The sequence below is a fragment of the Heterodontus francisci genome, chromosome 3, assembly GCF_036365525.1.
Source record: "Heterodontus francisci isolate sHetFra1 chromosome 3, sHetFra1.hap1, whole genome shotgun sequence".
NCBI lineage: Eukaryota > Metazoa > Chordata > Chondrichthyes > Heterodontiformes > Heterodontidae > Heterodontus > Heterodontus francisci.
Genome location: NC_090373.1, coordinates 37,598,302 through 37,622,560, shown reverse-complemented (window position 1 = coordinate 37,622,560; position 24,259 = coordinate 37,598,302). Strand labels below are relative to the sequence as shown.

The following is a 24,259-nucleotide window of genomic DNA, read 5'->3' as shown; positions in this document are numbered from 1 at the left end:
AAATTCTCACCCTTGTTTTCAAATCTCTCCATGGTTTCACCCCACCCGATCTGATCTCTTCCAGCCTTACAGTCACCACTGCCGCTCTACCAATTCTGGCCTTTTGAGCATTCCTTATTTTAATTATTCCATCATAGGCAGCTGTGTTGTCAGCTGCCTAGGCCCTAAGCTCTGGAATTCCCTCTAAACTTCTCTTTTCTCCTTTAAGATGCGCCTTAAAATCTATCACTTTTCATCTGCTCTAAAACCTCCTTAGATGGCTGTGTTAAACTTTGTTCTATAATGCTTGTAAAGCACCTTGGAATGTTTCTTTATGTTAAAGGCACTATATAAATGCAGGCTGTTGTGTTGAATCCAAAAGTGGCAACATTTGATAAGTGGGTTGGCCACAAATACAGAAACAGATCAAGATGGAGCTGCAGGCCTGTTAAGGGTCAACAGCAGAGAGAGACTGCTAATGGCTCAAACTGTCCAACTCAAATGGAGCTCAAAGCTTTTCTTTACTTGGTACAAATGAAATCTTCAAGTTGAAAATTTGCCAAAAATACTCTGAGAAAGCTCAGATTTAACCAACAAAACATGGAAATTGCACTTCCAGAAATTATAATGGAAATATGATGGAATTTAGTTATCTTGATCTAAACCACTGAGTGTGGAACAATAAGTGCCCACACAAAGTCTTCCCAAAGTCCTTCAGCTTCTGAAGAAAAGGTTTCAAAATGTTGTTCCATTATCTCTGGGATGAGCAGAAAACTTTAACCTTAAAACTTTAACTTTAAAAGTTACACAAGTCATTCTTGACCATTTGCTTTCTATAATGTGCTACCTTCGTGAAACAAGATCCTAACAGTATTTGATCATCTGTACTTTCTCATTGAATTTGGTTCTCAATTAGAAATATATCCAACGGGGAGTTAAAATTAACCAGCTCTTAAATAAAAAAGGTGCCAATTAGCTGAAAAAGGTTTCAAATATCCACTACACTGAAAAATAATTTTTGTCCCCAGTATTGAGTCACATCAATTTTAAACTCGTCACATCCAGGTTTACTTTGAGTTTGATACTATCCATGCCTCTCGAGCATCTTAAAAATGCCGTGTCTGCTCCCAATTATATCTCCAAAAGAACATTTCAGAGAATCATCCGCATCACTTTTCTCTGAATCCTCTTCAATACATCAATGTACTGCTTGAAATAAAGGGAAGTTACATTTCAAAGCAAGTAACTGTTCTCAATATGCCTTTTATAACCCATGGTCAGTTACTTTCGAAGTTAAAAAGGGAGGTGGAACAAGCAGTGGAGCTCACATTCCAGTCCTATATAGTTCATAAATTCTGAAGTGCCTTCCATCACTAAGGAGCTTATTTATATAAAATAAAATTACAGAATCACAGAATTGTTACAGCACAGGAGGCGGCCATTTGGCCTGTCATGTCTGCTCTGGCTCTTTGAAAGAACAGCCACTAGCAGGCCTTCTTGCCATTCTTCCTTTTCAGATAACAATCCAATTCCCTCTTGAATGCCTCAATTGAACCTGCCTCCACCACACACTCAGGCAGTGCATTCCAGATCCTAACCACTCGCTGTGTAAAAAAGTTTTTCCTCCTGTCGCTATTGCTTCTTTTGCCAATTACCATAAATCTGTCCCCTCTTGTTCTCGATCCCTTCAGCAATGGGAACAGTTTTTCCCCATCTACCCTGTCCAGACCTCATGATTTTGAATACCCCTATCAAATCTCCCTATAACCTTCTCTTCTCCTAAGAAAACTGTCCCAACTTCTCCAGTGCCTTCACATTTTTCCTAAAGTGCGGTGCCCAGAACTGGGTACAACACTCCAGCTGAGGTCGAACTAGTGTTCTATACAAGTTTAACATAACTTTCGTGCTTTTGTACTCTACGCCCCTATTAATGAAGCCTAGGATGCTCTATGCTCTATTAGGCGCTCTCTCAACCTGTCCTTTAATGATTTATGCACATATACACCCAGATCGCCTCTGCTACTGCACCCCCTTTAGAACTACACCCTTTATATTAAATTAGATGGAAGAAGGTAGGGCAATGAGGCCACACTGTCATATCCACCACTGTATTAACCTTTCCTCAGAACCAGTGAAACATCTGATCTTTCTGGCTGAAGATAGCATTAACTTATAATGGCCTGCAAAAAAGAGTAAGAGGAAGAGATGATATGTATTAAAAAAACTCACCAATAGTGACAGTGGACAGTAATACTCCAGCTGTACTATAATTAATGAGATCAAAATAGTACACAGTCTAAATTCTTCCTAGGTAAGTTAAATAAAATCAACGCAATCAGTTAAGCTGCAGCAAATACTCATGCAGCTTATAAAGATAAGAGAATTTTCATGGGTATTTAATGTAAATAAGCTTTGCGGTCCAGACTCAGATTTTATTGCGATCACAATGTAATAAATATGCATCTACATCTCAAGTCTCCAAAAGGAATTTCAATCCTCCACCAGAAGACAACAGTTACAATGCAAGATGCTTAGGACAACTTATATTTGTAACACGGTACAATATTCCATCTCTTAGCTGCTGTAACAAAGTTTTTCTATTTCTTTTAGAATAACCATGCTTTTCTCCATTTATTACTCACGTCATTACATGCACCTGGCTGGCTGCAAACCAAGTCCTAGCAAATGTCTATTCTGTTCATAATTACTTTTATAGGCAAACATAGGACTTATATTATTTGACAGAACAATATGTGTGAAAATAGTACTTACTTTTGAGAGTGGAATAAGAAAATCCAACTTGTATGAAAGGATCACTCGGGTTAGCAGTACAACAAAGACCACATATGCAGAATTCTCAAAATCTGTCAATTGGACCTATGAACAAAATGTTTCAAAAAGTGAGAAATTCCTCGACACAATTACAATTTTTAAGGGCACTAGTATTTACCTGAGACTTAAAGCAAATAGCTCACAGCTGCTATTTATAAAATTACATATGCTGGGATTACTGTTAGAGAATATGTTAATGTAAATATGGTTACTTGCATTCTTTAAAGGAATTCTAGGCTCCACATTAAGTAAAACCTGCATAATTCACCCAGAGAAGAGTTGAGAACACATGCCTCTACTTGAAAGCTTCAGTACCTATTGCAATGGGGAACAGAGGGAAGTGAATGCTGCTAACCTCAGCACTTCTAACTGATGGAATCACTAATGTGGCATGGTGTATGCTCATGTTATAGCAGGTCATGATAATGCTTCATACCTGCTATTTGCCTAGTGAGGGCTGTAACCTGTGTTTATCAATTCTCTAGGGATGGGAAACTAGTTGTTGGTAGAGACTAGAGACACTGCGACATTTCCACTGGTACAGAGAAGCTAATAGAGATTTTTAAAAACTACAATGGGTTTTGACAGAGTGAATAAGAAAAGGTTATTTCCTCTGATTGGGGAGTCAGTAACAATTGATCAGTTTAAAATATCCTTACTCTTGGTGACTAAGGGTTAGCAGAAAGTTAAGAGTTAGGCAGATTGTTGGAGCATGGTATAGCATTGCATCTCGAGAGAAAAATGGATAAATATTGGGAGGTAACGAAGACAGAGGCTATTAAGATTGCAGGGCAGCGGGAATAGTTTTGGATTATTCTAACAAAGGTGGAACAGACAATGGCCAAATGCATCAAGAATACTTTTTAAAAAGTTAAATTTGAAAAAAGTGAACCAGCCCAATTCCACTGGTTCATTGCACATTATGTTTGGCGATACACAAGTAGGTTTAAACAGAAACTTGGAAGCCGGGGGAAAAAAACTTCAAAACAGGCGCAATTAAAAACCTCTATTAGCTACTTGGTACCTGTTAATTATATAAACACATAAAACACAAGTGAATGGGCTGGATTATTTGTACTGCATTTTATACAATTACATTAATACAATTACAGTACATACCTCCATAGGTCGAAATTCAACTCTCCATCCAATTTCAGAATTTGGAGGTGGTGGCTTGAATCTCATGGTTTGCCAATTCGTGGATTGTATGTTCTATAGGTAGTCAATTGCACAAATGATTTTCTAGTTAACTAGTTCTCATAGTCCACACAATTCCTATTATACCTTTCAAAATACATTATATCTAACAGCATGAATTACTTGTTTCATCAACATTCCAGTTGAGTTCTTTCTGCTTAATGTGAGAATCAAAACAATAGAAATAAGACTCCAATATGATAGCTCTAATACAGTAAACAGTTAAGGGAATCTTTCTACACTAAACGTTTTGCCAAGTATTTAAATTAAGTGATCATACTAAATACATACTAGGTACGAGCAGGAAAGTGACAGTGATTTTAGCTTTAATGTTGAGAAATCAGAAAGATAGGCTCAGCTGAAATTTTGAAATTGTTGTATAGTCAAGACACAAACCAAACATCTTAAAACCCATACAATAATTTAAGCCTAGAGTTGAAGTTTGCTAACTGAGGTATATACAGCAGCAAATGAACACCCGGTCATACAATTGTAAAACCTGCAGCATAGGATTAAGGCTCTAAGAAGTAATGAACTGAAAAGATATTAAACAAACAAATAGACTTAGTAAAAGAAAGGTGATTGGAGGGAAAGGCTCAAGTACTGTTCACCCAAATATGGAGGAGGGAATGTCTGTTTATTTATGTCAACGACACCAGTGTTACTGGGGTTTAATAAAGCAGATAGGCATCTAAAACTCCGGTTTTTAACTGTGGAAAAAAAACCTAGCAAAATTAGAAATTTTCTTTTCCTTTCCAAATTGGAGAAAAGAATTTGATCCATAATCAGAGTTAAGTAATGCTGTGTGTGGAACTGACACATGTTAAATTAAAAGCAGCATGCAGGAAATGAAGATATTGGCCCGGATTTTGCAGTAGTAATGATGGCGAAACAGTCAGTGCTTGCAGTCACTGCTCCTATGAAACTGACAGGAACTTCTGAAGTCCACACATGCGTAAACGTGGAAATCCAGAGGTTGCTGTCAGTGATTTTATGATTTTCACAAAGAATGTGCTGTTGAAGTCCCACAGACTGCAATTAATTAGAAATCATTGAACAAACAAAAACCTCCACTTCTATGCAAGTGATCGCCCTGTAAGAATTCTTGTAAAAAAGTTACACCTTGCTGAATGAGGTGTAACTGTTTTTAAACAACGTGCTAAATTCATAATTGCTATTGAAAAACATTGCTGGCTTTGAAAAACTGATTTTTATTTGTGGACGATCAAATTTCTACATGATTAAAAAAATTTAAAATGTGGAATTTAAGTTTATGATATTTCATCTTCTACCTTAATCCCATGTCTATGTCCCAATCTATTTTGCTTTCTGTAAAATGATTTAAAAACGGTGGTTAATCAGTGCTTTTAGTTTCTTGGTTTGCAGTCTGAGTGGATTCTTCAATCTGATTGGCTGCTTATCCTGCTTGATGGCATCACTGTTGCTGGACATAGGAACAGAAGTAGGCCATTCAGCCCATCGAGCCTGCTCCACCATTCAATACGATCATGGCTGATCATTCACTTCAATGTCGTTTTCCCACACTATCCTCATATCCCCAATGTCATTTGTATTTCGAAATCTGTCAATCTCTGCTTTAAACATACTCAATGACTGAGCTTCCACAGCCCTCTGGGGTAGAGAATTCTAAAGATTCACAACCCTCTGAGTAAAGAAATTTCTCCTCATCTCTGTCCTAAGTGGCTTCCCCCTTATTTCGAAATTCTGTCCCCTGGTTCCAGACTCCTTAACCAGGGGAAACATCTTGCCTGCATCTACCCTGCCTATCCCTTTAAGTATTTTGTAGGTTTTAATGAGATCACCTCTCATTCTTCGAAATTCTAGAGAATAGAGGCCCAGTTTCTCCAATCTCTCTTCATAGGACAGTCCCCCATCCCAGGAACAAGTCTGATGAACCTTTGTTGCACTCCCTCTATGCCAATAATATCCTTCCTAAGGTAACGGGATCAAAACTGCACACAGTACTCCAGGTGCAGTCTAACCAAGGTTCTATACAATTGAAGCAAGACTTCACTACTCCTGTATTCAAATCCTCTTGCGATAAAGGCTAACATACCATTAGCCTTCTTAATTTCTTGCTGCACCTGCATGTTAACTTTCAGTGACTTTATTGACAAGGACACCCGGGTCCCTTTTTAATCTCTTACCATTTAAGAAATACTCTGCACATCTATTCCTCCGACAAAATGGATGACCTCACATTTTTCCACTTTATATTCCATCTGCCACATTCTTGCCCACTCACTAAGTCTTTCCAAATTCCCTTGAAGCCACTTTGCATCTTCCTCACAACACACATTCCCACCTAGTTGCGTCATCCGCGAATTTGGAAATACTACATTTGGTCCCCACATCCAAATCATTGATATATATTGTGAACAGTCGGAGCCCAAACACTAAGCCCCGCAGTGCCCCACTAGTCACAGCCTGTCAATGAAAGAATGACCCGTTTATTCCTACTCTGTTTTCTGCCTGTTAACCAATCCTTAAATCCATATCAGTATGTTACCTCCTATCCCATGTGCTTTAATTTTGCTAACCAACCTCCTGTGGGGAACTTTATCAAAGGCCTTTTGAAAATCCAAGTATACCACGTCCACTGACTCCCCTTTATCAATTGTTAGTATCAAAAAAAACTCCAACAGGTTCGTCAAACATGGTTTCCCATTCATAAATCTATGTTGACTATGCCCAGATTATCAAGTGTCCATTTGTCATATCCTTTAGAATAGATTCGAGCATTTTTCCCAACGACTGATGTAAGACAAACAGGACATTTGGAGATCCCCTTTACTTGGGTGCCATATTCAAATTAATGTCGAGAAAAAAGGTGAAAACCACACCACAGATTGCTAGATCATTGTGTTCAGCTTTCTTCAAGGTTAGCAGCAAGTGCTTCACTGCTGACTGTAAAACCTGGGCCACTGAAATAGCATTAAAGTGGACTGGCTTAGTACACCAAGTAGAATATTTCCAAATGCATTAGTGCCAGAACCCTAAAATATGCTTAGTGGCAATATAAATATTGCCAGATTGAATAGTGTAAAGAAGTCTAACCACATTTAAAGTGGATCTGGATCAATGAAGTAAATCAGCTTCAGAATAGCAGGTGAATTCAATGTAGTACTAACAAGAAGTGAACATTTGCAAAGGAAGAAAAATATCTGGATATAAATTATAGCCTTTGAAAATTGATACGAAGCGGTTATCAACAAAACTGTTACCGAAAAAACTAACAGCATCTGAAAAGTCACTTTTCCTAAACTTGCAGAATTTATTCAAAAGAAATAATGCTTTAAATTATAGGTTCTACACTACATATCAAAGTAGGCTGCCACTTCTGAAAAAGTCAGGCATTTATACAGCAGACTGTTTTTGCTTCATCTCAAAATGGACTCACTGAAATTCCTCTCTTTGAAACAGTCTTCAGATATTTGGCAGTTTTCTACAACTCACTAAGAATAACTTTCAAAGCATAATTTAGCACGATAAGCCAATACCACAAATATATTTGAAACATTTTATTGTGCAGTTGCAATTAAATATTGGGAAAGCTATTGTGCTGTCACCCATCACAAGTGCTGTTCCCTTCCTGCCAACTTTATCCCACTCACTGGTCACTGGCTCAGGCCGAACCAGAATGTTTGCACCCTTAGCAACCCCCGTTTCCTCTATCACCAAGGTAGGTCATTTCCATTCCATAATGTTGTCCCTCTGCCCCAGCTCAGCCCTTCTGCTGTAGAAACACATCCATATTTTTGTTACCTATGGACTCAACAACTTTAATTCTATCCTGGCCAGCCTCCCATCTTCCATCCTCCAAAACTCTCCTTTCTGCATCCCATCTTGTACCAAGTCCTACTCACCCAACACCCCTATGCTTGCTTGCTGACTGACTTACATTGGAACCTGGCCCACCAATGCCACAAGTTCAAAATTCTCATCTTTATGTTCAAATCCCTCTATGCCTCATCCCTCCCTATCTCGGGAATACCCTCCAACCCTATAATCCTCTGAGAACTCATGTTCCTCCAATTCTGGCCTCTTGTGCATCCCCATGTCCTTTGTGCCACTATTGGTGGTTGTGCCTCCAGCCACCTTGGGGCCAAACTCTGGACATCTCCCTCCTTTAAGATGCTCCTTGAAACCTACCTCTTTGACCAAGCTTTTGGTCATCTCCCAATATCTCCTTTGGCTAGACGTCAATTTTTGTCTGTTTGCACTCCTGCGAAGCACATTGGGATGTTTTACTAGCTTAAAAGGTGCTATATGAAATGCAAGTTACTGCTGTTGATGCTGAATTACCTCAAAGTGATCAGATTCATTTACATCATCCATGTGTATCCTTTCTGCATAGAGTGTCAAAGGATCCCGAATAAAAAGATGAGCTATATGTTGTGCCAGAAGGTGATCAATACCTGAAAAACACATTTTCAGCCTCAGAAAAAAAAAAATTCTTCAATACAAGAGTCATAGTAAAAAAAAAAACTACTATGCTGTGCATAATGACAGATTTTTTTTGCCCCCTAGAGATATTTGGTAATCCACCAAAACCTCTCCAGTTTCCTCCAAATACTGAAACTGTTTAATATACTAGTCTTATTTCCTCTGGGGTTGCACGGAGTCAAGACCGAGTTCAGTCTTCAGGTAAAGCAGGGACTAATTGAGCCAGGGTACACAAAAGTAATTGTTATTTTAAAAGTTTAACATTCTATTCTTTCAATATAATATTTACACAGTTAAAATAGCAAAAGTTAGGTCATTTTGGAAAGCAGAGAATCAAAGTTAACCGGTGCATACACATTGCTCTGCAGTACAGGTTAAGTAGTTAGGAGACACAAAAAGATGATGGTATGTTGCCACTGCTGTTGAGTGTGTAATTACACCTTACGTTTATGTAATGCCTTTAATATAGTAAAACCTCCCAAGGTACTTCACAGGAGTTTAAGCAGGCAAAAATTGACAATAAGTCAGAAGACATTGGGGTAGGTGACCAAAAGCTTGGTGAAAGAGGTAGATTTTAAAGGAATATCTTTTAAAAAAAAGGAGGGGTTTAGGTAGATTTGCAAAGATTAGGGTCTGGACAGCTGAAGGCACAGCAGGCAATGGTGCAGCAAAGTAAATCAGGGATGCACAAGAGAGTATAATTGCAGAGTCTGAGGATTGCAGGGTTGGAGAAACAGAGATAGGGAGGGGCGAGGCCAAGGAATGAACACAATAGAAAAAGTTGTAAACAAGAAATAACATTTTGTAGATGGGAACAGCATACAAAACAAGATTTAACATAACTAGTCAACTTCCTGTGGCATTGTACATGGCAAGTCCAGGCCAAATGCAGTCTTTAGGTGAAGTAAACTTAGAAGCCCGGGAATAACTGGACCAAAGTATACAGATGTCATTCAGACCCCATTCTTTCCTTTTATATTTTCATTATAAATTTCACTGTCCATGTTTATAATATAAACTTGTCATGCTGTATTTACATGCTTTCACTACTGATAGTGCTGCAGCTAATACAACAATCAAGTGATAATAAGGGACAGTCTGCTTCAAAGTTAATTTTTCTGGAAAAAAAACTCAACTACAATGTGGGAAAATGCACTTTAAAATTTACAGAAAAACAGGGAATACGAACAGTAGTCAGTTGCACGTCTTCCCTTAAAAGATACCCCCCTCCCATTACCGTTAAAAAAAAAACCTTGTTACGACCAGGCAAGAAAGAGGTCTAGGGGTTCCCTTTCAGCCTTCACCTGGTCTTACTGTAACAGGGTTTAATTTTAAACACTGTTTTTAGCTCCCCCTTGGTGAATCCTTGGTTCACTGGTTTCCAATTATAAGGCAAAGAAATCAGCACAAACAGGCTTTCATAGGTTTAAAGAAAAGTTTTAAGTTTAATAAATTTCACTCTAATTAAACGATGTGCCCACGCTAGCAAGCATTCTCGATACACACATGCAGATAGAGACAGAAAGAAAGCAGAAGTGGAAAAGTTTGAGGCAATATCTGAGGAGAATTTCTTAGTGTTACGGTTCTTCGAGCTCACTGCAATGTCCTTCATTGTAGCAAGATCTTGCTTTTTGTTGAGACCCAGTATTATTTTAAATCTTGTTCGCTGTAGGAGACTCTTCTCTCTTGGGGTTCATGTGTCTTCGGTGGATTTGGAGTTCAGTGAGAAAGAGATGGGAGCAGGCAGACAGGAGAGGCAGCCAGGAGCATTCTGCTTTCTGTCCAAACTGTTCGTTCAAATTCAAAAAGCTCAGGTTTCCCAGAAGGTTAGTCATGTGACTAACTGGTTTGACCATGTCCACTTGTGTCTTTGTCCATCTTTGCAGTCAACTTGGAATGCGAGCACCCCCACCTTCAACGTCTGGTGATCAAAAGTCTATTGTGGGTTGAATGAGTCAGGGAATGGTCCTTTGTCCTTTCCAAGCACTGTCTGTTAATATGCAAATATCTTTCCAGCCAAGGCTGATCTGTTTAACAAGTCCTTTCTTCATTCTAGTAATAGTTTAACATTAATGTTCATGACAAAATTAATGCGCCTTGTTCTCGGCAGGTGGGGGCCTAGCATGACAAACTATATTTTAAGAATATTTTGAAAAGCGTCTACTTGAATTATTTTTGAAAAGCTTTCAGGAAAAATTGCCAGAACCCAAACTGAGCATGTGAGCAGGTTATTGCCGAGCAACTGCCACTTAAGAGCACTGTCGACAACACCTTTCATCATTTTGCTGATGATTGAGAAATTGACTGATGAGGTGGTATTTGGCCAGAATGGATTTGTTCTGCTTTTTGTAGACAGGACATACCTGGGCAATTTTTCACATTGTTGGGTAGATGCCAGTGATGAAGCTGTACTGGAACCGCTTGGATAGGGGTGCAGCCAGTCCTCAGTACTATTGCTGGAATGTTGTCAAAGGTCATAAACTTTGTTGTATCCAATACCTTCAGCTGTTTTTTTGATATCACGTGGAGTGAATTGAATTGGCTAAATATTGGCATCTATGATGCTGAACTAGCAGTATTTGTCAAATGCTGACAAAAGAATTCAGATCTACGTACTACAACATCATTTCCTCTTGAAAGATGTTGGTATAAAAAGTAAATTAATTTCATGCCTGTACATTTAAGACAGGATGGTCTGTGCCACCAATGTTGTATGGGGTAAGAGCATCAGTAATTCAAGTCTAAGCTGTTACTAGTACTCTACAAACAAGGGACTGCATTTAACCAGTTTGCCACCGATTTCGGCGGCGAATCTCAATAATGACCGGACACACGTGCGAGATTTATTCCACTAAATATCGTTGCGGCTCATTTAAATGGCTAGGGTGGAACTCCTCCTTCTCCCACAGCTCACCCCCCACCACCCCGATGACTGAGTGGATGAGCACTCCATCCCCAGCAACGGTGTCCGGCGACACTGCACAGGCACCATTTTTAAAGAGACAGTTCATTTGAAACTATAAATAATTGGAGAAATCTTTCAAGCCCCTCTCCCACCCCTCAAAAGCCTTACAAATCATTCCTGCCCTCTCTCCCACCAAAATACTTACCTCGAGTATCTGACCTCTCTTTCCACCCCCCTCCCCTCAGAGTTCAGAAACTTTTACCTTTACCCCGTCCCATCACCCCCTCGACCAATCAAATAAATTTCTCCCCATCCACACCCCTGCCCCCCACACACACTGAAATACATACTTCCACCCCCCTCCGCACCAGTGTCCCACATCAGATTTCCCGTCCCAGATCAGATGGCGCGGGAGTGCTGGCCATTGGCCGTAATATGGGAGCAGGACAGCCGGCGCAAAGTAAGCAATTATTCCTTTACTTTAATAAATTTACATATTGAAATGAAGGCGGTATCGCTGAGCAGCCGGGGGTGGGGTGTGGGGGGATGCCACCATGAGACCTCACCACTGCTGGTAATATGGGTCGGGGCCTTCCCGATATAGAAGCCCATGGCCGGCCTCTCCTGGAGGCATTTTCCAGGCTCCCCCCTCCACGACCCCCGACGTCAGGGGCTTTGTTAAATCCAGCCAAGGTCTTCATAGCCATCAAGTACAGCATCACGCAGACATACGCCAACTTTTAATTAGAGGTTTGATATACATTACAGAATGTAATCCCAGATTTTATTTTATTTTTTCTTTGGCCTCCTTGTCTCGAGAGACAATGGGTAAGCGCCTGGAGGTGGTCAGTGGTTTGTGGTGCAGCTATAAAGGCCAATTCTATAGCGACAGACTCTTCCACAGGCGTTGCAGATAAAATTGGCTGTCGGGGCTGTTACACAGTTGGCTCTCTCCTTTCACTTCGTCTCTTTTCCTGCCAACTGCCAAGTCTCTTCGACTCGCCTCTCTTTAGCCCCGCCTTTATAGCTGTCTGCCAGCTCTGGCAATCGCTGGCAACTGACTCCCACGACTTGTGATCAATGTCACAGGACTTCATGTCGCGTTTGCAGACGTCTTTAAAGCGGAGACATGGACGGCCGGTGGGTCCGATACCAGTGACTAGCTCGCTGCACAATGCGTCCTTGGGGATCCTGCCATCTTCCATGCGGCTCACATGGCCATGCCATCTTCCATGCGGCTCACATGGCCATGCCATCTCAAGCGCCGCTGGCTCAGTAGGGTGTATATGCTGGAGATGTTGGCCACCTCGAGGACTTCTGCGTTGGAGATACGGTCCTGCCACCTGATGCCAAGGACTCTCCGGAGACAGCGAAGATGGAATGAGTTGAGACGTCGCTCTTGGCTGACATACGTTGTCCAGGCCTCGCTGCTGTAGAGCAAGGTATTGAGGAGACAGGTTTGAAACACTCGGACCTTTGTGCTCCGTGTCAGTGCGCCATTTTCCCACACCCTCTTGGCCAGTTTGGACATAGCAGCACACGCCTTTCCCATGCGCTTGTTGATTTCTGCATCGAGAGACAGGTTACTGGTGATAGTTGAGCCACTTCCAGACCGTGGTCGCCGATATTGATGGATGGAGCATTTCTGACATCCTGTCCCATGATGTTAGTTTTCTTGAGGCTGATGGTTAGGCCAAACTCGTTGCAGGCAGCCGCAATCCTGTCAATGAGTCTCTGCAGACACTCTTCCGTGTGGGATGTTAATGCAGCATCGTCAGCAAAGAGGAGTTCACTGACGAGGACTTTCTGTACTTTGGTCTTCGCTCTAAGACGGGCAAGGTTGAACAACCTGCCATCTGATCTTGGAAAATTCCTTCTTCTGAAGACACATGTGAGAGCAGCAGTGAGAAGATCCCAAACAGTGTAGTTGAGAGAACACAGCCCTGTTTCACGCCACTCAGGATAGGAAAAGGTGGGGGGGGGGGGGGGGGGGGGGGGGAGGCGCCATGAGGCCTCACCACCGCTGGTAATATGGGACGGGGCCTTCCCGACATCGAGGCCCATGGCATTTTCCAGGCTCCCCCCCCGTGCAAGACACCAGACGTCGGGAGCCTGGTTAAATCCAGCCAAGGTCATAATAGCCATCAAGTACAGCATCATGCAGACATAAGGCAACTTGTAATTAGAGGTTTGATATACATTACAAAATGTAACCCCAGATATTATTTTAATGTAGACTTTATTACCTCCTTCGCGAAGTTGCTTGTAGATTTCATCATCAACTGTTAACTCGAGGTCATTATATTTTTCACCACATTTCGAGAGGTAACTATCAATGGAGTCGTACCTAGATTTACTGATCCTGTACTTGCTGTGCTTACACGGCTGTGAAAGCAACAAATCAGGCATAAGGTTCATGCTATGCAGGTTAGAATAATGACAAGCAAAACATTAACAGAATTCTCGATACTTACCTCCAAACCTCTTTCTTCTCTAGTTCGGTCATCTACAGAGGCTGAAATCACACCCCAGCGACAATCAATGTCTGACACATAACCTCTATAAAATGGTGAAGCCGCACTCAAAGCCATCTGGAAGGAAAATTGTACTTAAATGCACCAGAAGAAAAAAAAATAAGAGTTCAGCATTTGCAATTCACTTCAGTTTAATATTCCATAAATTTTACCACTTAATCAATTCTAAGCATTAAAAGGTACTTTTATTCAGTTACTTGTAATTTTAAAACAAACTTTTCTTCAAACAGCTACAGTAATCTGTCGAACTTCTTAGCACTCAATCAATATGTAAGCGCACTAAAGCATCTGGTACATGGCCTCAAATTCATTAATACCTTGGTGTCCACTTTTTCCAGGTTAAGAAACTTGCATTAATTAATGGTACTTTTAAGTAACAAAGCCTAATTTCTAGTGGCTAAGAGGTTATACGTATTATTTACAAGTGCATTAACATTCTATTGCCACTACCTACTACGGATGATAAATTAAGAGACAAGAATACTAACATCTAGGTGGAGTTTTTTTTTGCAACACCACTTACTTTTAGTGAAAGTGTTAGTCAACTGAATTAAAGTGGCATTTTTTAAGGTAAATATTGCAAGGCTCGTTCAGAGCCTCACTCGATAGGAGTGCAGATCAGAAAATTGGCTATAACTTCCATGTCAGGAGTGTAGTCTTATGAAGTTTTGGGGCGGCACAGTGGCGCAGTAGTTAGCACCGCAGCCTCACAGCTCCAGGGACCCGGGTTCGATTCTGGGTACTGCCTGTGCGGAGTTTGCAAGTTCTCCGAGACTACGTGGGTTTCCGTCGGGTGCTCCGGTTTCCTCCCACAGCCATGCAGGTTGATGGGTAAATTGGCCATTATAAATTGCCCCTAGTGTAGGTAGGTGGTAGGGAACATGGGATTATTGCAGGGTTAGTATAAATGGGTGGTTGTTGGTCGGCACAGACTCGGTGGGCCGAAGGGCCTGTTTCAGTGCTGTATCAATAAATAAATAAATAAATAAATAAATAAAGTGTACCTTAGAATGTTTAAGGGAGGTAGCTGCACAGTTATCAATTTTAATTTCCTATATTAATTCACTTTAAAACTCAGTTTTAGCAGTTATACTTCCCTATTTGATATTAAAATCTCAGACAGAATTCTTGTTGTAAACAGTCCCCCAAAAGGTTTTTTTTTAAAAAATTGCTATTACCTCAAGAGCATGCTATAGAACATGCTAAATTAGTTACAAATATTTAAAAAATTAAGTGGGCAAGGAAGGTATTTATATTTGAACAGCTTTATCAGCCTGACAAACATGGTTCAACTACAGCAATTTCATTCCTTTACCAAGATTAAACCATCCAGAAATATTACAACAGGGACTACACTTCCAAGTGCTTCATTTACTACAAAAGAGCAATGGGACAGAGGACATGAAAGGTGCAACATAAATACAAGTTTTTTTTGATTAGAGATACAGCACTGAAACAGTGCATAAATACAAGTTCTTTCTTGATTGTATGCCACCACTTAGTGGTGAGAATTAGTTATTGCAACATTTTTGCACCATCCCCAGCAGGGAAAATGAGGATAAATCAGCAGTGTGTGAAAAGTTCAAAATGTGCAATACCAGAATGATTGAAATCAAATTCTCTTAAAGAAGTTTTATGAGTAAATACAGTTTGCTGCATCACCAAGAAATGGACCAGGAAGGTCCCAGCTAAGTACCTATTCTGTGCAAACAAGTTAGATCTCAACCAGGGCAGCTGAGACTACAATTGGTATTGGTATTCAACTTGAGAAGCAAGGAAAATTAAAAAAAATGTCATGCTCAGAGCTCCTCACCACCATACAACATCTCTTGCTATAAAATGCCTGCAGCAGATGAGGTCAGGCTTTTCTGTAATGTGCCCACAGTCAAAAGTCTGCCAACACTTACTGTTGAGGCTTAAATATATGAAGAGAGACCTGAATGAGGTACTGCAGGGTGCTACTACCTATAAAATATGACAGTCATCTTGCAATCTTCAGTAAGGCAATGGGGACAAAAACTGGAATAGTAGATTTATAAAAAAATCAAATTCATATGAGAAGTTCTACAAGCAGTCATTTAAAAAGGGAAGTAAATCTTGGAGCAATGTTATTAACTCAAAACACTGACTTTTGCCAATTCCACACAGCTCAGAGATGCATGGGGATTACTGATTGCAAGGGTGTGAATTTAATGAAATGGCAATTGCAACATTGAACTATCTTGAGCACCAATTATTCGGAGCTTCTCAAACTCAGGAAACTATGCACCATGGTTTGGGACTCTGGTTAGCTCCCAAATGCTAGCCTTTGTCCTGTATGGTGCCACTCCAGGACATTCACTATGTTATACAGCCACCTAGCAACAAGAAATACTTAACCAAGCGAACAGGAAAAATAGATGTCAAACAGCATTACCGTGTATGTCTTTATTCACTAACAGAATTTAGAGAACAAAATGTACTCTCATTTTTCACTGTTATCAACTTTATACAATAAACATAATCAGCTTTCTGTGATGGGAAATTTCCCGTTCAAACTTGAAAACACATTTGAAGATACATTTTTATTCTACTATACAATGCATAAAAATATATCCACAAATAATGAATACCAAGTAACTTTCTACCATGGGAAAAAGATAAATCAGATAGGATCATTCCCCCACCTATCTTCCTTCTCTAGCTTTCTTCTCCCTGGCATCCTCTTCCCTTGCCCACCATGCCATCCACAGCAGAACTCTCTGAATATAAGTGATGGCATTAGGAGAATGAAACTTCACAAAACAAAGACCAACAGTCCTTTGCACTTACCACAATAGGGCAAATTGTAGCGAGCTGGTCATAAAGATACCTGGCTTCTGAGATGCTGCATGCTTGAAATGTCACCTAACGCAAAAGAGGTACATATGTAAGAGAGTGAAGATGAGATGTTAAATGAACACATTCAAATGTTGCAACTGGACACTCACCTGAAGACAGCAATTGCCCATACCAAACCCCATAGCATCCATATAGATGTGATCAGGTTTTGTTGCTCTTGCTGCTTCGCCATCATCATTAAAAAATTTTTCAATAAATGGAGAAGAAATATTTTTGTCTTTATAAACTGCAAGGGAAAAAAAGTTAAAGCCTGGCAACAGCTTGCAGCAATATAGACTTGAAAAGGGGAAACATAAATGGAAAGACAAATAGGTTACAGTAACCTTTCCCTATTTCTAAGCATTTCATTTTTCAAATCAACTTTTAAAAAGTTAAAGATCTCCTCGTGTAGCCAAGTTAGCTAACATTTCACTGTAGAGGACATGATCAGCTGACCACAGAGCAATAAATAGTCTGTTAACAGACTGATCAAAAACAGTTACCGTCAAGATTTCGTTGTTAGTGGAGAACACAGCAAAACTAATTTCCAACTATAAACGAACTAACAAATATTTAAATGGAGACACGCAGATGGGGATTCTTGCCAAACACTCACCATTATTAAATGTAGATCTATCAGGTTATATGGAGGAGCCCTTTAAAATGATTATTCTACAACGGCAGAAGCATGTTCAAAACAAGATGTTTGGTGCACAAAAGGGCATGCAAGTCAGAGAGGGCAATTATTCACCGAACAACATTAACTTGCAAAACGTTAATATATGGACTGAGAATTGGAGACAACACCGACTTAATTTGATCCTTGGATAAACATACCACCTGGCATGGCACTAATCAATCCAGACTAGAGTGTTGGAAGAGGCTGTGGAGATAGTGGATACTGAACAGTTTGTGGAGATTGGAAGGCAGCAATTGTAACCCCACTATTTAAGAAAGGAGGGAGAGAAAATAGGGAACTACAGACCCATTAGCCTGACATAGTAATAGGGAAAATGCTAGAATCTATTATAGAAGGACGTTATAACGGGACACTTAGAAAATAATGGTAGGATTAGGCACAGTGAACTTGGAGTTATAAAAGGAAAATCATGTTTGACAAACGTGTTGAAGTTTTTTGAGGCAGTAACTAGCAGAGTAGATAAGGGGGAACCAGTGGATGTGGTGTATTTGGATTTTCAGAAGGTTTCCGATAAGATCCCACACAGGTTAGTAAGCAAAATTAGAACACATGGGATTGGGGGTAATATAGTGGCATGGATTGAAAATTGGTTAACAGAAAACAGAGAAGGAATAAACAGGTCACTCTCAGGTTGGGAGGCTGTGACCAGTGGCGTACCAAAGGATCAGTGCTGGGGCCCCAGCTATTCACAATCTATATCAATGATTTGGATGTGGGGACCAAATGTAATATTTCCAAGTTTGCTGATGACACAAAACTAGGTGGGAACGCGAGTTGTGAGTAAGATGCAAAGCGGCTTCAAGGGAATTTAGACAGGCTAAGTGAGTGGGCAAGAACGTGGCAGATGGAATATGTGAAAAAATGCGAAGTTATCCACTTTGGTAGAAAAAAACAGAAATGCAGAGTATTTCTTAAATGGAGAGAGATTGGGAAAGGGTGTCCTTGTTCATAAGTCACTGAATGCTGACATGCAGGTGCAGCAAGCAATTGGATTTGAGTACAGGATTAAAGAAGTCTTGCTGCAATTATATAGATCCTTGGTGAGACCACACCTGGAGTACGGTGTACAGTTTTGGTCTCCTTACCTAAGGAAGGATACACCTGGCATCGAGGAAGTGCAACAAAGGTTCATCAGACTGATTCCTGGGATGGCAAGATTGTCCTACGAAGAGAGATTGAGCAGACTAGGCGTACATTCTCTCGACTTTAGAAGAATGAGAGGTGGTGATCTCATTGAAACATACAAAATTCGTACAGCGCTCGACAGGGTAGATGCAGGAAGGCTGTTTCCCCTGGCTGAGGCCGGGGGGCGGGGGGGGGGGGGGCGGGGGCGGTGTGGTGTCTACAACCAGGGGACACAGTCTCAGTAGAAGCAGTAGGCCGTTTAAGACGGAGGTGAGGAAGAATTTCTTCACTTAGGAGAATGCTGAATTCTCTACCCCAGAGGGCTGTGGAGGCTCAGTCATCGAATATGTTCAAGACGGAGATTGATAGATTTCTAGAAATTAAAGATATCATGGGATCTGGGGTAGTGTAGGAAAATGGCAGTGAGGTAGAAGATCAGCCATGATTTAGTTGAATGGCGGAGCAGGCTCGAGGGGCCTAATGGCGTACTCCTGCTCCTATTTTCCTAGAATGTCCCAGGTGACATCCTGGTTTGTGTTCAGTTAGTGGGCCTCAGTGGTGGCAGAATTGAAGAGCAGCCAAGGGTCTCACTTGACTTATTTGTTGTTCTCGATGGTAAAGTACAGATGAAGGAATGTTTAGGGAGGCCAGGTTTGGGCTGAACTGCAAATCTAGGCTTATATACACAATGACATCTTGAAGCACAATCACAATGTTACAGCACATGAGGAGACAACTTAGCATAAGGCCTGCGCTGGGTTCTCAAAGAGCTCTCTTAATCCCATTCTCTTTCTCCCATACATGCAGCACAAACAGGCCTTTCAGCCCAACTTGTCCATGAGCTGCACAAGTCTCCATCCACCCATCTTCATAGCCCTCGATTCCTTTCTCATGTGTTCATCTAGCTTTTCCTTAAAAGCATCATGCTTCAACTATTTTACATTCTAAGCACTTTCTGGATAAAGAAGTTCTGCCTAAATTCCGTATTGGATTGATTAGTGACTGCCATTATGTTAAATCCTGTCTGATCTGTACCTCAATTCCATCCTCTCATCTTTGTTCCATATCCTTCGATACCCTTACCCAACAAAAATCTATGATCTCAGTTCTTAAAGTTTCAAGTGAATCAGCACCCACAGACTTCTTTTGATGGGGTGGGGGGGAGCGGAAAAGTTCGAGATTTCTATAGTGAGAGAGAAGAGGTGTTTCCTGATTTTACTCCTGAATGACCTGGACCTAATTTTATGCCCCCTTGTTCTGAATACCCCTACAAGAGGAAATATTTTCTCTATAGCTCCCGTCAAATCCTTCTAGCATTTTAAACACCACATTGTTAGCAGGTTGCTAGCTTCACTTAAAACTCCCATCAGGACTATTAACTGACTAGATGCAGTGGATGCGGTCACCACTCCACTCTCAATGGGCATGTTTATCCGGCTGGATAACTCAAGAGGCATCTGGAGTTGGGCTCAAACCCATAATCTTACAACTCAGGCTCCTCGAAGGCTTAGTGGGTTGAATATATTAAGCCATACAAACCAGATATTCCCAAATTCGAACCCCAAGTTATCTAATCTCAGCCAAGGCAGCAATAAAGGCGCAAAGACCTCAGTGTCCTTTGGGTTGTTGGCAGAGAAAATCAGGCAGAGTTGTGGGCTCCTGATCAAAATCCAGACACTCTTGCTATATCCCAGCATGAAAGTGCACATTATGGAAACCTTGAAGAGAATTTCTTTTTTAAACTTTCTGTAAGTACTGTCATGTAGCTGTGGTTGGAACATTAGTCATTACTACCGAGACTGTCCTTGATCTGACGGCAGTCCTTCAGTATAACAGGCATGAACAAGCACCTGCCCATATTTTGAACGCAATTGAAACTCACTGGACAGCTGCTGGATAAAACAGGTCTGAGTAACTCTCACACAATGAAGCTAAGAGACAGCATGGAAACACAGGGCTGAGGTGGTCAGTTCCTTGAGGCACAGGCCAACCCAGTTGTTGCTAGCTCACCAGACAGATTAACTGTGAGCGACCCACTGTGAAAAACTAGCCATTGCCACAGGAACATTGAATGGAAATCACTAGGAAAGAAAATGGACGTTGTGATGGCACTGTGGCGATGTAACCCAGGGTGCCTGGCTTGCCCCAGTTTCTGTACATCCTCAACTTCTGAATCAAATAAAGATGAGGCTGCATTTTGAATAATTTCATCACCAATCGGAGTTCAATAATTACAAGGCATTGCTGCTTTCACCAACAGCTCATTCTGAGAAATAGTTAAAAGCATACTGGGGCAAGTTATGTCCGTTCTTGGGGGAAAGTGGCAACTGCGAGGCGAAAATAGTCACATAGAACGTATCACCCATTTTCTGCCAGCATCCAGCCACAAATTTGGAGCTAGTGGAAAGCAGTCCAACAGCATTCTTGCCCAAAAGAGATGGGTATCTTGGACTGTATTTATAATCCGATGCAATTCTGGTCTTTCAATGGATGGTGTTCTACAGGCTTCATCCAGTGGAACTGTCACTGCAGGCTGCTCAGAAAAACAAAAACACTTTTGCCAATCTTCCCAACCAGATTAGCATCCCTCCCCATTTAATGCTCCATCTCCACTGCAGCTCCACAGGATTTCTGCCACCAATCCCTGAATTGCCTGTTAGCACTTGTTTAGCATGGTAGTACTATAATAAAGCCAATGTTGTCAAGCAGGCATAGTGGACATTACCGCTCTATGGTCTTGTGTAGCTCAAGTATCCTGCCTTTCATAGGCATTGTGCACAACTTTCTGTTGTATTGAGCTAGGTTAAAGTTAGCATTTGAGAGATAGTTCCCAAGTGGCATCTTGTGATGCAACACATCTGCTGGCAGCACTGTTACAGTGGAGGTAGGAGCTTTAAGTTTCTATATGCAAGTAATTCCTGTTAGGTAAGTTGGAAACCTATAGATATAGAATTAGTGAACATCTTAACAGTACAGTGTGAAGGATGACTTGTTCAGCTAATCATTTGAGACAGCGTACTGGTGCCCATGGTGTCCCAAAACCAAAATGGAGAATGCCTTGTGTGTGACTGACCGCCCACATTAGGCCACAACCTTTTCCTGATACTGGCCTTCAGCTGTGGGAGTGAGAAATGCCAGTTAGCATCACTGCCACCTCCCTCCTTATGGCACACAACGCACACTTACAAAAGGTTCCTCCCACAGCTCCCAACATTCTTCACTGTATTTCATCGAATGGGGTCGAACATCAGGCCTTCTGGGCTCTTTTCAACCTCCTTCCAGAGCCTTGATCTCTTCTTTGGGTACCTTTGCCTGCTTCTTCACACTTCAAAAATTTCTCAAAGTCTCACAAGGGCCATCTACTTCCAGCTACCCAACAGTCAACGGAGGCTCCCCTAGCCTGCTGATGAAATCTGCAGCCATTCCAGACATTTAAAAAAAGCTCTATTTATATTTCTAACCCAACATTACACAGGAGTTAAGGTCATCCAATGCTGATGGGGATGAAATAAGCTCACCCTGCAATTTATGGTGGGGTCAGCACTACAATGGCACCGCAGCCTCACAGCTCCAGCGACCCAGGTTCAATTCTGGGTACTGCCTGTGTGGAGTTTGCAAGTTCTCCCTGTGTTTGCGTGGGTTTTCGCCAGGTACTCCGGTTTCCTCCCACCACCAAAAGACTTGCAGGTTGTTAGGTAAATTGGCCATTATAAATTGCCCCTAGTATAGGTAGGTGGTAGGGGAATAGAGGGACAGGTGGGGATGTGGTAGGAATATGGGATTAGTGTAGGATTAGTATAAATGGGTAGTTGATGGTTGGCACAGACCCGGTGGGCCGAAGGGCCTGTTTCAGTGCTGTATCTCTAAATAAATAAATAAAAATAAATGGGTCCACAAGCAGAAGTCTGACTCAGCAGCAAATGGCTATGGGGAAGGTCAGGCCCAGGGTATCGTGAACTAAAACGGAGCAAACATCAAAGCTGTTACAATCCAATCAATTTATTTCCTATATACTTCACTGTCACTGTGCTAGAAACTAACAATTGGCAAGATTTCAATGAGAAATACAGGAACGGAGAGTATCCTCCCCTCCAACAAGAAGTGCGAGAACACATGAATTTCGTCACGTAGATTGAGACTATCCAATCAGCTGCCTCTGCCACATCCCTCCCTTTCATGAGCCCATTGGGCCAAACTTCCTCGAAAGCTTCCCCCTGAACTTGCATCTTTTTTTCATTTCTCTCCCATCTCCAAGCTCACCCAGTTTCCTCAACCCTATTCCCACTAAACTGCTGAGCACCCAACTTCCCCTCTTGGTCTGTATTAGTGGATATTGTTAACAGTTTTCTCTTTTCGGCGCCGTCCCCCTCTCCTTTAAATCTGTGTTATCACCATCCTCCTCAAAAAAACCAACCTTGACCCCAACTTTCTTGAAAACTACTGCCCATCTCCAACCTCCCTTTCTTCTCCAAAGCCCTTAAATGTGTTGTCACCTCCCAAATCCCTGCCCATCTCTCCCAGAACTCTATGTTTGAATCCCTCCAATTAGGTTTCCGACATCCTATGTGACTGTGACAAAGATAAATTATCCCTCCTTGTCCTTCTCAATCTGCCTGTAGCCTTTGACATTGTTGACCATACCATCCTCCTCCAAAGCCTTTCCACTGTCTTCCAGCTGGGTGGAACTGCTCTTGCCTGGTTCCAGTCTTGTCTACGTAATGGTAGCCAGAGTATCACTTGCAATAGCTTCTCTTCCTGCTCTCGCACCATTACCTCTGGTGTGCCCCCAAGGATTTAACCTCGTTTCCCCCCCACTACTTCACATCTACATGCTGCCCCTCAGCAACAGCACAGCATTAGTTTCCATATGTACGCCAACACCATCCAACTCTACTTCACCACCACCTCTCAACCCCTCCACTGTCGCTAAGTTATCAGACATCCAGTACTGGATGAGGAGAAATTTCCTCCAGTTAAATATTGGGAAGACTAAAGCCAATGTCTTCGAACCCCACTCCAAATTCCGATCCCTAGCTACTGACTCCATCGCTCTCTGACAACTGTCAGAAACTAAACCAGACTGTTCGCAACCTTGGGGTCAAATATGACAGCAAGATGAGCTCCTGACCACAAATTCACAGCGTCACCAAGACCACCTACTTGCAACGCCACATCACCCAACTTTGCCCCTGCCTCAGCTCATCTGCTGTTGAAACACTCATTCATCCCTTCATTACGCTCACTCATGCCTTCGCTACCTCTAGATTTGACTAATCTAATTCACTCCTGGTTGTCCTCCCACATTCCACCCTCTATAAACTTGAGGTCATCCAAAAGACTGCTCCTCGGGTCCTAACTCGCACCAAGTCCCATTTACCTATCGCTCCTATGCTTGCTGATTACGCTGGCTCCTAACCATGCAACATCTTGATTTTAAAATGCTCATCCTTGCTTTCAAAATTTTCTATGGCCTCACCCACCATCCCCCCCCTCTCGAGTATCCGCCAGCCCCTCCGTGAGATCTGCACTCATCTAATTCTAGCCTCAAGCATCCCCTATTTTAATTGCTCCACCACAGGCAGTCGTGCCTTCAGTTGCCTAGGCCCCAAGTTCTGGAATTCTCTCCCTACATCTCTCCAACTCTCTCCCCCACTTTCCCCT

At 41.6% G+C, this 24,259-nt stretch overlaps 1 protein-coding gene across 3 annotated transcripts in view; it reads right to left on the bottom strand.

Moving 5' to 3' along the window:
* The window catches only part of gclc (glutamate-cysteine ligase, catalytic subunit), a 99,894-nt gene that overhangs the window by 18,114 nt on the left and 57,521 nt on the right, over positions 1-24,259 (bottom strand). For all 3 annotated transcript variants that reach the window (XM_068021291.1, XM_068021273.1, XM_068021282.1), the window contains 7 exons: positions 16,884-17,020; positions 16,726-16,800; positions 13,855-13,971; positions 13,627-13,765; positions 8,335-8,447; positions 3,931-4,023; positions 2,752-2,856 (listed from right to left, as the gene is read on the bottom strand). In XM_068021291.1, the coding sequence (XP_067877392.1) occupies positions 2,752-2,856; positions 3,931-4,023; positions 8,335-8,447; positions 13,627-13,765; positions 13,855-13,971; positions 16,726-16,800; positions 16,884-17,020 (779 nt within the window). The remainder of the gene's footprint in view (positions 1-2,751; positions 2,857-3,930; positions 4,024-8,334; positions 8,448-13,626; positions 13,766-13,854; positions 13,972-16,725; positions 16,801-16,883; positions 17,021-24,259) is intronic.